Source organism: Marmota marmota, unplaced genomic scaffold, assembly GCF_001458135.2.
Source record: "Marmota marmota marmota unplaced genomic scaffold, marMar, whole genome shotgun sequence".
NCBI lineage: Eukaryota > Metazoa > Chordata > Mammalia > Rodentia > Sciuridae > Marmota > Marmota marmota.
Window position 1 is genome coordinate 9,266,455 of NW_026000019.1, and position 17,404 is coordinate 9,283,858.

The following is a 17,404-nucleotide window of genomic DNA, read 5'->3' on the forward strand; positions in this document are numbered from 1 at the left end:
TCAGTCCCAATAGAGCATTTCTGCATCTTCAGAGCTGGCTTCAGTCACTTAATTTGTTCCCCCAAATCTGAAGAATCCAAGTGCTACATAATGCCTAAGGCAATTAAACATGAGTGAAGAGAAGGAAAGACAAGAAAACAACAATCTATGAATCTTCAAGGGAAGGCCAACCCACAAATTCAGTCCTATAAACATTATATTCATCACTACCTTTGGTTATAAAGGAATAATTGTTCTCAAGAGTCTTAAAACTATAAATAAGTATTGTCATGGGTTCTTCAACCTACTAGTGCTGGGGTTGAGTCTAGTCCTTGCATATGCTAGGCAAGCTCTCTACTACTGAACTACATACACACACAGTTTTGGACTTCACTGTTGACAGCTCCATACCTTCTTGGGGCAGGACGGGGTTGAAGAAACAAGAGCTCAGTATGTACAAGGAAACAGGAATCTAGGGAAGTGCTATAGTATAATTTTAGTCTGGAAAGGGGGCATAACACAAAATACCTGACTTATGAGAGAAAGAAAGAATAAGATAAAGATGAAGGCATCTATCACATGCATCTAGCCATCCAATCAGTAATTAACAGGCCAACCATCTACTGAGATATCTCCCACTTCTTATGTATTAAAACAAATGTTTGTTTCTCTTAACCAAAAGTGGTACTAACCCTTGGAGGTACAGGCTCAAGAAAATACAAAGGATTTGTATGGTTCAGTTGTTTGACTCACACATGCTATGCAGATACTCTCCCATTCATATCCTCAGTCAAATCTAATTTTAAATGGGTAAAAAATTTAAACAAGACAAAAATAAGTGAATGGCCAATAGGAATATAAGTTATTGTGAAAATGTAATAAAAACCAAAATGATATATATCTACTAAGACTAGGTAATAAATTCTGGTGAGGATGCAGAGCAACTGTAGCTCATAAATTGCTGGAAAAAATAGCAAAATTATATAGCCACTCAGTAAAATGTTCGGCAGTTTCTGACCAAATTTGTCTAATTCACAGGTATTTATCAAATGAAATGGAACATGTTCAGCAAACCTGAATGTAAATATAGCACCTTTATTCATAATACTAAAAACTGAAATCAAAGCTTTCCAAATGGTAAACAAACAAGTAAACTGGTATACTCATTGTACTGGGATATTAGGATAGACCTATGGATGGATCTCCAGCATCATGGGAAATAAAGCCATACTGTTATTTAGCATTCTGGAAAAGAAAACAGGCCTCCTGAGGTGGGGGACGTGCATTAGAAGTGATAGAACTTTCACAATGTGTTGGGTAAAACTCAGAAATCTACAAAGAAAGTGGTGCCAAACCTATAATGAAGGGCTAGGTCATGTCTGTCTTTTACCTCACTAGAAATCACACCAGGTAAGGGTTCTTACCTTGCAGAAGTCTACTGAGCTAATGTGGGTTAGCCTGTGATCATTAGTCTACAGTAAAGTTGTAAATGAGACTCAAAAGGCAGAATATTAAAGTTGGTTTGCAGTTTAGGAACAACTAACAACAAACAAATAACTCTCCAGGTTTATTAATGTAGTTCCCAAAAATCTGTCCCCCATGCTTTCAGCATTCAGAATTAAACTTGAGGCATATCAATCCAGTTTACAAATGAAACTAGATCAGAATTATAAAGGATTCCTGTAATGAGAAGAAAGCACACACGCGTGCACACACACACACACACACACACACACTTTGGCCAGTTCTTGTTTCCACCAGCAGTCAAGAAACTTCAAAGAACATAAAGTCAAGCATTCTAAAATGAAGGTGTTAAAAGTGGCTTTTCACCAAACATCACAAGCAGTTTTCCAGTCAAACTTTGGTAGGAATGGTAGAGCATGTCCTTTTTAGTAGTTGAGTCTGAAAGTCAATTGGTTAAAAATATTTTTTGACCACAACTTAATTCTCTTAATTCAGAGACTAAAAGTAGTGTACTTCCCTCCCTTGTGGAACTTTGGTACATTCACTAGGGTGGATTTTATTAGCAAAATAGTCCAGCAGCAGCCACCAAAATATGAAGGTGGCTGGCCTGTCCAGTCTTTACATTAGAGTTGCTATAAGTAGCATCAATTTCTGAGAATGAGAGGTGTGATTTTTCAGTAATGAGTTATATTTCCCTTAAGATATAAATTCCTCCCAATCCATCACGGTAGGGGGCTGATCTAGGGAGTTGCCAGATATCAGTAATATGAACATTATAACCTAAACTCTGAAAATTGACCAATACACTATCCAAATAAATGTAGATTGGCCCTGAAAAGGCCTCTGTTCTTCCTGAAGATTGCATTCAAAGTAACAAGGGAAGAACTTTGGCTCTGTCTTACATCACTTGATTTTACATGGGGCACAAACACCCACATTGTGAAAATGAAATCTGTCTCTGAAATTCTAATGTGTACAGCCACAATTGCCTAAGAAGCATGCTGTGAACCCAAATGTTTTAGCATGCTTCTTATGGCTTTTGCCACAATTGCATGTCCTAACAAGAGGACCCAGTGGAATACAACAAATCTCAATTTTTAAAACACTTTTCCTTTGCCCTGAATATAGAGAGAGCTGGGGAATTCTCCAAACCAGAGCATGCGATCCTCCCAGGAGGGAAACAAGTTTTTTGGTAAAATTTTACTTTTTCTAAATAAGTTGAAAAGGCAGATAAAAGGGGATCTTGTACCTAAGCATGGAACATTGCTGGAATACCCACCCTCAAAGCTCCTCAGTAGGTCAAGGCCAAGGGTATTTGTATAGAAAGTCCCTCCTCTGGTATGAATTTTCTCATCAGTCTTTTTGGGTTCACAGCATGCTTCTTATGGCTTCTGCCCCAAATATACCAGCTATACATATTAAAGAATGGAGAGTTCAGAGCCTAAAGTTATACAGCATGGGGCTTGAGATTCATAAGCCAAGTGAGTTAACTCTAAAACAGTGGGGAGCCAGAGAAAGTACAGAGCAGGGGAAAAGGGAACTTGCAATCTCCTGTGTTGAACAAGGGTAAAACTAACAATAAAGCTTACGATTGGTAAAGAAGGAAGGGGGGAGAAAGAAAAACCAAACATTGCAACTAGAGAAAATTTAAAACAATGCTTTTAAAACAAATATAAAAGTAGAAAGAATGTATCTCAATAAAATAAAAAATTGTTAAGTTGAAATGAAGTGACATAAATTAATATGCCAAGTAAAACTCATTATCCACAGAGCAAAACAAAAACCCAATAACAAACAAAATAGGTGAGGGATGAAGATCTGGAAGGGTTGGAGGTTTTTTGTTTTTGTTTTTGTTTTTTGGGGGGGGTGCTTTTTTTGGATCCTCAAGGAGAAAAAGGGAAGAGCAGAGATACTCTCCTGAAGCCTGCTGTGTCCCAGACACTCTCAGCCCCATCTGTGTACTTGGTGCAGTTTCCTAACTGCAGACAGCTTAGTGGGTCCAGCACCAACTCCCAGTAAGCATCTTGAGTTGGCTCTTTTGAGGGTCACTTTTATAATTACATATTTTACTCATTTAAGAAACACTATTTGGAAGCAAAATGAAAAGCAAAGCTTTCTAAAAATAATTTATTGCTCGTTTTTAAAAATAAATGAACATTTATAATAGAATTCCAAATTTGATTTAGTCTAATATACTAACAAAAGGACAATACACACCAGTAAACAAGGATTTCCAACTTGCTACATAACTAAGAAACAAGTCAATTAAACACTTGCTTTCAGACAGGGGCAAACATCAGTCACTGCCACTTAATTTGAAAAATCCATGTTGCTTTCCATACCTAAGCAACAATTCGATAGGGGTTGCCTTGCTCTTCCCCACTGGAAATGAACTGAAAAGCTATAAGCCAAGAGAAGGAAAGAAGAGCTGAATTGAAAGATAGGAACTAAAGTCAAAATTCTTTCATTACCCAGAGGAAGGTGGGAGTGGTGTTATTTCCACCAGGTTTACTTGACTCAAAGTTTGATCATAAGAGCAGCCCAGGACAGATGGGCATGGTGACACACATCTGTAATCACAGCAACCTGGGAGACTGAGGCAGGAGGATCACAAATTCAAGGCCAGCCTTAATAACTTAGACCTTGTCTCAAAAAATAAAAAGGGGTGGGGATGTAACTTAGTGGTAGTACACCCCTGGTTTTGATCCCAGTACCATGAAAAACAAACAACAAAACCAACCCAGGACGAGATTTTATTTGTGGAATGTGGTAAGCATGGTCATGTCCTAATTTTTTCTTAGCATCTAGCAGTGTCTGATCATGTGCCCATACTCAGGGTTGGGAGAGACGCTAATGATGTGTCCTGGGCCTTCCTCAGATGCCACAATGGCTTCTGCCATAGTAAGACTGAAAAGATGGCTCTCTTTTCCTTAGAGATACTGGCTCAGTATCAGATAGAGGTATGGACATATTGTCAACTCTAGAAGAATCAACAATTTATCCCACATCTGATGCATTAAGCTTTTCAGAGCTTCAATGAGATTGTCAGTAGTATCACTTTTTTGTACCTATAAAACTTCAAAATTCTCAATAGAATTTGGCTCAAAAAAGAGACCAGGTTGAAAGTTACTCTGTTATTCATGATGACAAAAGCAATCCCTCTTCAGTTACAAATCAGCACTTAAGTCCTGTAATTGAGCATGTCCTCACACCATCCCCTGTTTTTGGCCTCCATATAGACAGATGCATTGCACTGCTGCATGGTACACTCCATCTCAAACAGCTGGCGACACCCAATCGTTAACTTTTCCCTAGGGGAAAAAGAAATGTTAAGTCACCACATGAAAGCTAGTCAGATAAATATTCTTTCTTATGAAAAATAAGAATCCTATACATTAATTGTGTACTACATGATTTTCTGAAATATGTATACATTGTGGAATGGCTCAGTCAAGGTAATTAACAAATGTTTTCCTTACATGTACTCATTTTTTATGGCAAAAACACTTAAAAACCTATTCTTAGCAATTTGCAAAATACATTGTTATTAATTTAAGTTACCATCTGGTACAAGAGATCCCTTGAACTTACTACCCCTAGCTGAAATTCTGTGGTTTTTGACCAATATCTCCCCAACCCTCCACCACTCACTGCCCCCAGAAGAGTTACCATCATTCTGTCTACTTCTATGAGTTCAACTTTTTTAGACCCCACATGAGAGTGAGATCATGTGGTATTTGTCTCTCTGTGCTTTGCCTCTTTCACATAACCTAATCTCTGCTGGGTTCATCCATGTTGTCTCAAGTGACAGGATTTCCTTCTTTTTAAAGGCAAAATAGTATTCAGAGGTGTATATATACCACATTTTCTTTGTCCATTTATCAGCTTAAGAACACTTAAGGTTGATTCCACATTTAGCTATTATAATTAATGCTGTTATGAAGATGGGAGTGCATGGTAACTATTCATTCTGATTCCATTTTCTCTGGATATATTAAAAATTCTTAATACAATGTGATAATACTGGGATTTGAAATATATTCTTTGATATTTGAGAGATAATACCAACTATAGTTTCTTAGTAGACCACAGAACATGGGAGAATAAACACTTAGGTGCACCGAGTCTCAGCCAACACAAGACGACCTTGGCACAATTTCCAGAATTCAGGAATAAGGGTGAATCTCTGTCAACAAAGTTGGGTACTTGGAAACAATCCTTTGGATGATGGGCTAGGCTGAACAATCTAGCTGTGCTCTCTGAAGGACCTTTCCTAGCAGGAGATAGGCTTATGTTAAGATGCTACCAAGGGGTAAACAACACTGTGGAACAGGTGGCTTCATCTTGTCTTGCTAAAGAACCATGGACTGGAGGATGTACCTCCTGAAGGAACAGAAAATTGAGAAGCAATAAATTGATAGAGTTGCTACTCTTTAAAAAGGGACTGTGGCATAAGTTGCCTAGCAATTAATGATTGAGTATTTAGTAACTACCTAAGCCAAGATGGGGAAGCAGGAAGTAATACCTAACATAATCCCATGCCTAATCCCATTCAGAATATACATTGTGTAGAGACAACAAAGAATAAACACCATATTCTGAACAACCTCACTTCCTGAGGATGTGTGGTTTCTGAGTCATTAAGATCTGACTTCTAGCTTTGAGTTACCCTAGTCCTACTTCCTATGTTTTAAACTCAAAATGAGTGTCATGTTGCTGCTAATTCTTAATAACTATTAAGAAAATTACTTTGTGAACACCCTTTTAAGAAGTTCAAGATAGGGCTGGGGATGTGGCTCAAGCAGTAGCGTGATCGCCTGGCATGCGTGCGGCCCGAGTTCGATCCTCAGCACCACATACAAAGATGTTGTATCCGCCGAAAACTAAAAAAAAAAAATATTAAAAAAAAAAAAAATTCTCTCTCTCTAAAAAAAAAAAAGTTCAAGATAGCAGAGATGAAAATGTTTTCTTATAAACTTAAATTTGAAACAAAAAGGGCAGGCCCTACTGACTTTGGTTACTTATTTCACATGTGAAAAGAAATATCCTTCAGTAACTAAACTTCTGAATCTTCCTCTTTCTCGCCCTCCTCCTTCTCTCCTTATCCAGGAAAGTACTGGTTGTTTTTCGTAGTGTGTTTCATATACACACTATTAGATTGTTATGACAGGAATTCTTCAGTTCCTTTTTATGCCCACAGCTTACACGTTAGATGACAGAACATTAGAGGTGGGGGCACCGTATCCCTTTGCTTGCCATTCTGCAGCACCTTCAGTTAAATTTAGATGTCTCCCAATTGCAACTAAGTTCTTTATCTAGGGCCTGTAAAAACCATTATCCAAGTCTGCCTAGATTAAAAAACAAAACAAAAACAACTTTTTCTACCTTTTTCCTCTGATAGCAGAAATACTTTGCATCCCTTATCATATACCTATTTATTTTTCCAAGCTAAACTCTTCCAACTCCTGATCCTTTCTGGAACTGTGCTCAAAATTGAAGGTTGCTTCTAATTCTGCAGTTTTACTCAAAACAACAGCCATTGTTTTCTCTAAATTTTCTTATATGAGTATCAAACATGCTTTGACTAAATATTAGACTGGTCAAAATAACTATAGTAATCTGGCCAATTAATTAAAAAATAATTCCATGTCTGACTTTAAATTTTCTTTCATCGGAACACAAGAACCAAGGTTTGGAGTTTCAGCTCCCTGCTTTCCTATGACATCTCAACAAATGGTGCTGGCACAACCGGATATTCACATATGCAAATATGGATGAATGCAGCAGTGAAGGTGGACCTTTTACCTCATACCACATACAGACAATTCCTGACGATTTCTCAACTTTATAATGATGCAAAAGCAATATGCTTCAGTAGAAAATGTACTTGGGATTTTGATATTTTCCTAGACTGGTGATAAGCTGAGATCTCTGGAGATGCTGGGAAATGGGAGTAAGCTACCTCTCAGTTAGCTATGGAGCTGCAAGGGTAAAGGATCAATTCTCTACAGGGTACCATGTTGCTATTCAACAAGTTAGATGTATTAAGTACATTCTGACTTAGGATATTTTAATGTGCATTTGATGCATTTTCAACTTAGGATATTTTCAATTTATGACAAGTTTATCAGGATGTAACCCCATTAAAATCAAAGACCATCAACATTATGCCATTCTTTTCTAATTATATCAGAAAGTGTATATTTTAGATTATTGTTCTCTAAGGCTGTTTTTCTGTCTAAATCTAGGACAAACCAAGTTCTTAACTTAACACGAAGGTTCTGAAACTTCAGTCTGCCCTGGAGGGGTTGTTAGAACCGTTTGTAGGGCTCTACTCCTAGTTTCTGATTCACAATGACTGGTGTGAATTTGCATTTCTCACAAGCTTCTAAGTGATGCACACTCTGGTCAGGTCCAGGTCCCACTTAGGGAGCTCTAACTCTAGGGTAATCCTGAAGATATTATCATGGTGCTGATTGCTGGAATCTGAATGCAGTAATTCCTGAAAGCACTTGCCAAGAGAAAACAAATAAGTTTCTGATGCATATGCTGCTTTAGGCAATATATTACTTGAATTTGCCAGTATGATATTGCGATTTATAGCAAGGAATGTATGCTTAGTGTTTCATTCCTGCCACACAGCTTCTAAAATCCTTGGATTCTCCAGTGATGTGTCCTTTGTGTACTAATGAGATGACTGAGGGTTGGGGGTTCCCAGACAACCTCAGGATAAAGCTCAGCCTCAGTTGGTTGTCGCAGGAAGCAACCCATGTGATTAAAGAGTTGGAACTGACAGTCTTACCCACAACCTAGAGGGCAGAGGGACTGAAGATGGAATTGATCACCACTGGCTAATGATTTAACCAGCCATGCCTTCTTAAATTAAACCTCCATAAAATCCCAAAAGGTCTGGGTCAGAGAGCATCAGGGGTGATAGAACACATGCATAGGCTAAGAGGGTGGGTGTACCCCAATCCCAGGAGCCCTTCCAGATTTCACATGATTGATCTCTTCATCTGGCTATTTACCTGTGTTTTTTTAAGAATATCCTTCATAATAAATAGGTGCATGTAAATAAAGTGTTTCCTGAGCTCTGTGAACCACTCTAGCAAATTAAGAGAACCCAAAAAGGATTAAATTACTGAATTATATCCAACTGGTATCTGCTGAGAATGAGTGGCAAGTTTGACAGCAGGAAATTTTGGTTTGCTATCTGTCTCATGCAATCAGGTACTTTGAGGCTGATGTCACAAACTAGTTTATATTTCAAATTTTTAAAAACTATCGTAAGAGACTTGCTCACAAACATTCCAGAAAACTGTCAAAACTTAAGGAGAAAAAAAATGTAAATTAATACTGTTCCTAGCTTATTTCTCATCTAAGTAGAAGATGTCACACCAGGGATTGGCTGGAATTCTATATGATAACCCTGTTAATTTACTGCCCTGGATTTTCTGAACAAACTGGTCACCTGTGCAGGGCAGCAGTGCTCATACACTCCACTAGCAGGGATAAAACCTACTTGAAAGCATCCAAAAACTAGAGATAACAGAAAATACCAACTGAATTATAGATACAGCACCAGGTTTCTACCTGCACTATGGAATTTAACCTTGGATTTAAACTAATCTGAAACCTTAATACACTGTTTTTTTAGAACCCTTAGAGTAGTTTTTATATTCTTGAATTACTTAAAGAACTCCTGTTTAAGACAGGAAAATAGTTTTTTCCTTCTGTACCTATACTCACACACACACTTCTCTTAACACCAGATGTGAGAGGATGGGGGTTTCAAGCAGCTCTCCAGTGGATACCAAGGGGGTGTCTCATTCAATCCGATTCTGATCCTATCTACCTGGAATCCATGCCCACTAGTTGAAAGTTCAGTCCCTCAAAATTACTGCCTGTTACATGCCAAACACAAGTAATAGTTTGTTATTTATAAATCAAGGTTCCCACGACCCCCTTTTCTCCTCAGGTTTAATTTGCTAGGATAGTTCAAAGATCTGCTCAAAAAACAGCTCAATGAAACACTTAAGATTACATATTTATTATAAGTGGTTATCAAGGATACAAGTGAACAGCCAAATGAAGAGATGCATGCATACACACAGGCATACCACTTCTAGGCACCTCCATATGTCCAGCAACCAAGATTTCCCTGAACCTCAGGGTTCAGGAATTTTAAGGGCGGCCTCCTATTGTGGGCATAATCAGTTATTAACTCAGACTCCAACCCTCTCCAAAAGCCAATAGTTACTTCATTAGAACAAAAGATGCTCCTAACACCCAGGAGTTCTACGGATGGTCGGAGTTCTATGTCAGGAACTGAGATCAGAGACGAAGTACTAGAAAATAAGCATCTCCTAGCAAAAGAGCTCCATCTCAGCAACCACAGGCAGAGACACAAATTTCTTATTACTTCATACCTCCCTATTGCAATAATCTGCTGTGACACATCAACAATCTCCTCTTTTAGAACACTTTAAATAAATACATACATACATACATACATACCAGCCATTTCAGACAATTTAAGTAACTGTTTCCCTTAACATGCCCACAAAATACCATCTACATGCATGTTAAATCATCATCTGTTTTCACCTCTCAGTTATGGTGCAACCTTTCATCTACTGCACTTGGTCCTGTGTCTCACAAACCAGTGAAACCAAAAGACTCTGTCTCTTTTGGCAGCTTATTTGAAAATTATGAGCTATGGCACACAGCAGAATATACTATACAGTTATACAAATAATTGAAATTATACAAATAATTTCAAAAGAAACGAGAGTAACAAATCCAAATGCTATTAACCAAATGCATTCAAGATACTAAATGTATTTATCTTCAAAATCATTCTCTTGAGTATAAGAGGGAGCTTATTAATACTCAAATACAACTATTCCAAAAGCAAGCTGAAGTCAAAATAATTTTGACTTCTGATTGGAACCATCCTTAAAAGACTCTGGTTTCCATGTTATATAAAATGAGCTTTTTGTATCTTCAAAAATGTGGCTAAGATCAGAAGACATTATATTTTGGACATAAATTTCACATAAGCCTTTAATTTAAAGATAGATTATCCAGAAAGATGTACAAATAAGATTCCAATTGATTCACTAATATTCTGAAGTTAAGAGTAAGAAATCATTTTCCCAACTCTAACAGACCTATAGATGCCCAGTGGCTTCAGATTTTCTTGGAACTTACTTAAAACAAGTGATTTAACATTCATAGCTGCTTTGAAACATCTATGCATGATTATTAATCCTAGTGTCTTGATATCATCAAACAAATTTATTGATCTAAAGTTTTAACAGTAGAAGCATTCTGATAATTCATTTTGTCTCTAGGCTTGCTCATAAAACTTTTAGCCACACTGGTACATGGTGAATGAACTCTGCTTTAGTGATATAATGACATATTGCACAGAAATGACATACATTAAGTACAATTTAAACAAAGCACAAATTTCCAATTTGCTTATACACAAGTTTGGTAGTGAGTAGCATAAATGAACAGAGGAACTTGCACCCAGCTAAACAAGCTACTTAGGAATTAAAAACATAATTTTTAATTATGTAGGGCTGGGATTGTGGCTCAGTTGTAGAGCGCTTGCCTAGCATATGTGAGGCACTGGGTTCAATCCTCAGCACTACATACAAAAATAAATAAAGATTCAAAAAAACATTATTATTAAAAAACAAACAAAAAACCACATTCATACACATCAAACTCACAACAACTACCTAAGTTCTCCACGTGTGTTATGAGTTATATCCACCACTCTGGTATTAAAACTTCAATCCAATTTCAGACAAGCCTCAAACTGTAGCCGTTCTTCATGACCACTTCTACAAGCAAACTTCAGGTCTTTTTTCAAGGTAAAACACCAGATTTGTTATAGCATTCATGTATTCCTTAGCCATTTAACATATATAAAACTATCATACCATTTTTATTGATTTCTATACTATTTTTTTTTAACATGTCTCTGAAGACTTTAGGTGTGGGTCTCTAACTCCATTTTCTGCATAGGCCCTGTGGTTTTTATTGCATGATTTTGCACAAGGCAGTGGTTAATATTTAGGAAGGCATATGACCTGTCAAAACAGAACTGACTATAAACCAACTACTGCTCCATGCATCCATATGGATCTCAATGTTAAGTTAAAATAGAATATGGTATACAGGGGATAGAAGGACAACACTGAAGGATTTTTGCCCTTTATGAATTTCTTTACCTGGACTAGAATTAAACAGCTGTCCAGTTCATTCAGGCACTTGTAACAAAATACTTTAGACTGATTAGTTGATAAACACAAATTTATTTCTAACAGTTCTGGAGCTGGGACATTCAAGATCAAGATATTAGTAGATTCAGTGTCTAGTGAGACTCTCTTTCTCCTAGATAGCCTTTTCTACATGTTCTCTCATGGTAGAAGGGCTGGCTACTTCTTTGAGGAATTTTCATGAGGGTCTAATCCCATTCCCAAAGGCCCCATCTTCTAATACAGCTATTACATTGGGAATTAGTTTTCAAAATATGAATCTGGGTGCTGGGGCTGGGGCTCAGTGGCACAGCGCTCGCCTAGCACATGTGAGGCACTGGGTTCAATCCCCTGCGCCACATAAAAATAAATTAAGCAAAGGGTTTTCTTTATACTAACTGCTCTTTAAAATATATCTGGGGACCTCAGCGAATCTAAGACTCTTTCAGAGGGTCTACAATGTCAAAAAATAAACAGCTACCTTCATAAAAAGACTAAGATGTTATCTGCCTTTTAGGCCTATTTCCTCCAAAATGTAGAATAGTTTTCCAGCAATACATGACATGATTATCACAACCAACAGAATGCAAAAGCAGTTATGAGATTCCAGCTGTCTTCTATTAAGCCAGACATTAAGAGATTTGTAAACTGCACAACAATGCCTCCTTTGTCAGTAATATTTTTGTTTGTGGAGACATTACTTAATATGTAGTAATCAGTTATTTTTAAACAAATTAGTAAACATTTTAAAATTCTCAGTTCTAAGGTCTAATACAGTAAATATAGATACATATGGCCCACATAAAAATTCTTTTGAGCCTTTCAATAATTTTTAACAATATAAAGGAGACTTGAGGACAAAAAGTGTGAGAACTACTTTAAATTTTATAGCTGATACACACACACGCACACACACACACAAGGCCTTTTTGTATGTATAAAATACTTTGAATTAATGTTTAAAAATTCATAGTGTGGTGCAAAAACTTAGAACAATTGGCCACCTCCACCAAGTAGCACCAAATATGGTAAAAGCTTGTTATGATGATATATCTACAAGCAGATAGGGCTTACCGATACTCAGTCTGTGAAACACAATCATAAAGTTCCTGGGCAGTAAATGCGACACTTTTATTTACCTGAAAAAAAAAATATATAGTCATTAAGAAGATATACTAAGGGGCTGGGGTTGTGGCTCAGTGGTAGAGCACATGCCTAGCACATTTGAGCCACTGGGTTAGATCCCAGCACCACATTAAAAAAAAAAAGAAGAAGAAGAAGAAGAAGAAAGAAGAAAGAAGAAGAAGAAGAGGAAGGGGAAGGGGAAGGGGGAAGGAGAGAAGAAGAAGAAACACCAAATCAAATGACAGTGCAATTAGTGATGACAGTGCAATTAGAATGGCCCACGTTTTGCAGGTGCAGAATCTCAAGTTTCTAGTTATTGCTTTAAAAAGGACTGGCCAGTAATAATAAGCTCATTGACTATAATGTCAATAATGAACTATGTGTGAAAATATTGGTCCTATTATTAAAACTTATAAAACCAGTATACAGGTGTGAATGTAGTGAGAATTTCAACAGAGCACCTAATCATTTGTAGTTCAAATGGACAGAAAAAACAATTAAATTATAAACTGTGTGGAAAGTTATATTTGATTTAGGAAAAAGTTTGGTAGATGTTATCTAAAAAACCTGTATTTTTCAGACTATTTAAGTCTACATATTTAAACTAGTATGTTTAAATTAATAAATAGTATAATTCAGAGACATGATTCACAAAATCATAAAAGTGAAGGAATCTTGTTTCCCGAAGCTTACTACTAATGTAGGCTATATTCTATTTATGTACAAGGAAGAACCTGGAAATTTGTAGAAAGGGAAATTTTTTTTTAATTGGATAACAAATAGCATAGTAGTACCTAAATTTTCAGAAACTAGGAACGAGTGGAGGGAAACGCAATAATACTATCTTCTATTTGATTCACTTTTTAAAATATTTGAAGCTACTAACTGGTATGAAGTTTTGGTGGATAAAATGTTTCTATTCTGGATTAATTAATACCACTTTAAAGATTCATATCATTAAAAAGTCTAGAGTTCAAGGTATTATTGCTTATTTGCAAAATTCCAAGATCTCCTTCAATGTTTTCATAAGAAATTCACCATATTTGTGAAGAAAATGTTTCATTTACCTGTATGTTGAAGTACTGTCTTTTTTTTTTTTTTTTCTTTTTTCAGTACTGAGGATTGAACCACCCCCTTCAGGGGTGATCTACCATTGAGCTACATTCCCATCCTGATCTGTCTGTCTGTCTGTCTATCCTATCTATGCTGTACTGGGGACCAAATCCATGCCCAGTTGTTGTTGTTGTTTTCGTTATTTACAAAAAGTTAAATGAAGAGCTAACCAGTAATGAAAGTGAATGAATATATTTTAAAGGAGTTGGACTCCTTACTTAAGAAATGTGAAACCTACATGTGTCACAAAAACTCCTTCACTTAGGGTATTTTAAGAATTACACACACACACACACACACGAGCAAAACTGAGAAAAGGAATATATAGAGAAGAGGGGCAAAGAGCTTTAGGCAAACAAAAACTGAAAATCAACAGAATCCTTTCTTGGATCGGCAATGATGAGGAAAGCATGCAGGTTAGTTTACAAAACACACTGCACCCTCTTTACAGCTCTAACTTGGGGTCTGTGCTGTTGCAATAGAGGAAACGAAATTAGAGAACTTTTCTTTCCTGTAATCAGCAGTTCTCAAACAGAGGTGGGTTCTTCCTCTCTGAGGGTCATTTTGGGTATGTGAGTCGGGTGGGGTGGTAATATTTTTGATTGTCACAATGACCAGGAGAGCTACAGGCATTTAGTGCCTGAGGAGTAGGGATGTTAAACATCCTGCAAGGTTCTACACAATGAAGAAATGACCTGTCCAAAATGCCAACACATCCCTGATGAGAAACAATTCTGTGCTGAAGCAACTGTGTTATTTTAGGACACTATTGTATTTTTACTTAGAGAACAAAATTAAAAATTGAGTATGTTACAGGCAGGGAGTGGGGAGGAATGTGAAGATGTAGGTCAAAGGAGACAGAGTAGAAGATATGGAGAGTGAACATTCTAAGACAGCCAATGTACAACCTGAAGACTACAGTTAATAACAGTGCTATGTTTAGGATTTTTTTTCTGAAAGAATAGATTTTTGTTGCTCTTGCCACACCAAAAAAAGAGTACTATGTAAGATGGTGGATGTTAATTTACTTGATTATAGTATCTATTTCACTATGTATATAGTGTATATAAAAACATCATTTTATACATGTATATAAAAACATCATTTTATACAATTTAAATACGTACACTTTTTTAAAAGGGGAAAATAAAATATGTTGCTGGCAAACTTCTACAACATTCAATAATTTAAAATGAATGTCTAATTAAATAGCAAACATTGTGTTTTAGAACATCTATATTTAATTATATTAATACTTGCTAATAATAGAAATGTGATAAACATTTAAAAATATTTCTCATACCTCATACTTGATTAGGAAGTTATAGAGAGTTTCGACATCTTGATAATTACTGTTGGGGGCCAAAATTCTAAAAAAATCAAAATAAAAGAACAGGAGGGGAAATGAATGATTTAAGAATAAAGCAATACCTTGAACTATTTCCCCAAAACACACCTATACAAGGAAAGATAACTTATTATTTAATGTTTATTCAGAGAATCACAATTTTTTGTTTTATAATCAATTAAACATGTATAAAAACACAAATTTAATCCAACAAAGATTAATTTACTAATATATTTTGCCTTGTTTAAAGTAATACTTCTGCTGGGCACAGTGATGCATGCCTGTAATCCCAGCAGCTGGGAGGTTGAGGCAGGAAGATCATGAGTTCAAAGCCACCCTCAGCAAAAGTGAGGCACTGAGCAACTCAGATCCTGTCTCTAAATAAAATACACAAAGGAGCTGGGGCTGTGGCTCAGTGGTTGAGTGCCTGAGAGTTCAATCCCTGGTACCAAAAAACATTAAAAAAAATAACACTTCTAAGCAATTGATTCACAACCATACATATTCACATATGCAAAATTATAGTTCACATTTTGGATTACAATTATACAATTTCTCAGAAAGGAAATGGAAATGTGAAGTGCATAATCACTCCATATCTTTTAAGCTGAGAACAAAATGTCCTTGCCAATGCTTGATACTGTCAGACTCGAGAGCCAACTGTTCTCAATAATCTTAATTATATCTTTAGACTATTTAGTTTTTTTATTTCTATGAAAAACTTTTATAAATAATTTTTTTAGGACATAGTTAAAATTTTTAAGATGCTTTGCTTCCTTGGAAGAGGCATATGCAGAGTATCCTTAGGAATACACAAAAAAATCTGAATGAGAATACCAGTTTCATGGAAAAAGTTTTTCTCACAACTAATAATTTTAAAATACAAATGATCTTCTAAACAAGAAACCAACCAATACCACCCCCCCAAAAAAGAAAGATCAAGGATAATACATGGGAGGGGGGTAGTCCATAAATAATTTGCTTTTAAAAATAAGCATAGTATATCATCATTATCGCAGTCACCCTACTGTTAGGCACACCAGAACTTGTTACTCCTAACTACAACTCAGTGCCTGTTGATCCATCTTCCTGGAACATTCTTCCTCTCCACTCTACTCTCTACCTTCTAGTAACCATCATTCTATTTCCAATATCTATGAGATCAACTGTGCATTTCAAAATGCTAGAATAAAGGATTTTGAATGTTTTCACCAAAAAGAGATGATAAATGTTTTGAGGACATGGATATAGTTAACTCTATTTAAACATTAAACAATGTAAACATATATTGAACACATTATACCCCCTAAATATGTACAATTTTTATGTTCTATATATCAGTTTAGAATTTTAAAAATGAAAACAAAGCTATCTAGATAAATTAACCAAACTCTTAGAAAGGAAGTAGAAAATACACTATGTTGTAACTCTGCAGCCCAGAAAAAATAAAATATCAGCAACGTAAAATAATTATACCTATTTCTTTCATGGCTTTGGAAATAACTAAACTTGTTCTTAACCGAGGTTAAGAAAACTTAGAATGAAGATATTTTATAAAGAAATTTATAAGCTCTAAGCCAATATCACAAAAGAACATATTTTACTAAAAAATAGAATTAACATTCCTCTGCTCTGAAATACTTTGTAGGAAAACTGGTTCTAAGTAAAGCAGTCATTTGTCTATAGCAACAAGTTACACTCAAAGTAACTTGTATTCCAATGAGCAAAAAATTGAAATATTTTTAACTTCCACCTTGGTTTTAGCAGTTTTATTGAGCTATAATTTATATGCCATAAAATGCACTCATTTTACCAACTTAATAATTTTTTAAAAATTTTTTGTAGTTGTGGATGGACAGAATGACTTTATTTTACTTGTTTATTTTTATGTGGTGCTAAGGATTGAATCCAGTGTCTCACACGTGAGACAAGTGTTCTGCCACTGAGCTACAGCCCCAGCTCCAACTTAATGATTTTTTAAATAAAATTTACAGATCTGTACAATGATCACCCAATTTAATTTAAAACATTTCCTTCACACAGAAAAAGACCCCTCTTGCCTACTGGCTTGCAGTCTTTCTCTGTTCTCACTTCCAACCCC

General features: G+C 36.0%; 1 protein-coding gene across 3 annotated transcripts in view; it reads right to left on the minus strand.

The window, feature by feature from the left end:
- Positions 1–4,182: 4,182 nt before the first annotated feature.
- The window catches only part of Swt1 (SWT1 RNA endoribonuclease homolog), a 79,741-nt gene continuing 66,519 nt past the window's right edge, over positions 4,183–17,404 (minus strand). For 2 of the 3 annotated variants that reach the window (XM_048809835.1, XM_015491698.2), the window contains 3 exons: positions 15,259–15,325; positions 12,792–12,856; positions 4,183–4,754 (listed from right to left, as the gene is read on the minus strand). In XM_048809835.1, coding sequence (XP_048665792.1) covers positions 4,625–4,754; positions 12,792–12,856; positions 15,259–15,325 — 262 coding nt within the window. In that variant the 3' untranslated portion in view covers positions 4,183–4,624. Of the gene's footprint in view, positions 4,755–12,791; positions 12,857–15,255; positions 15,326–17,404 lie in introns of those variants that run through there. The other variant, XR_007349958.1, reaches the window with a different exon arrangement.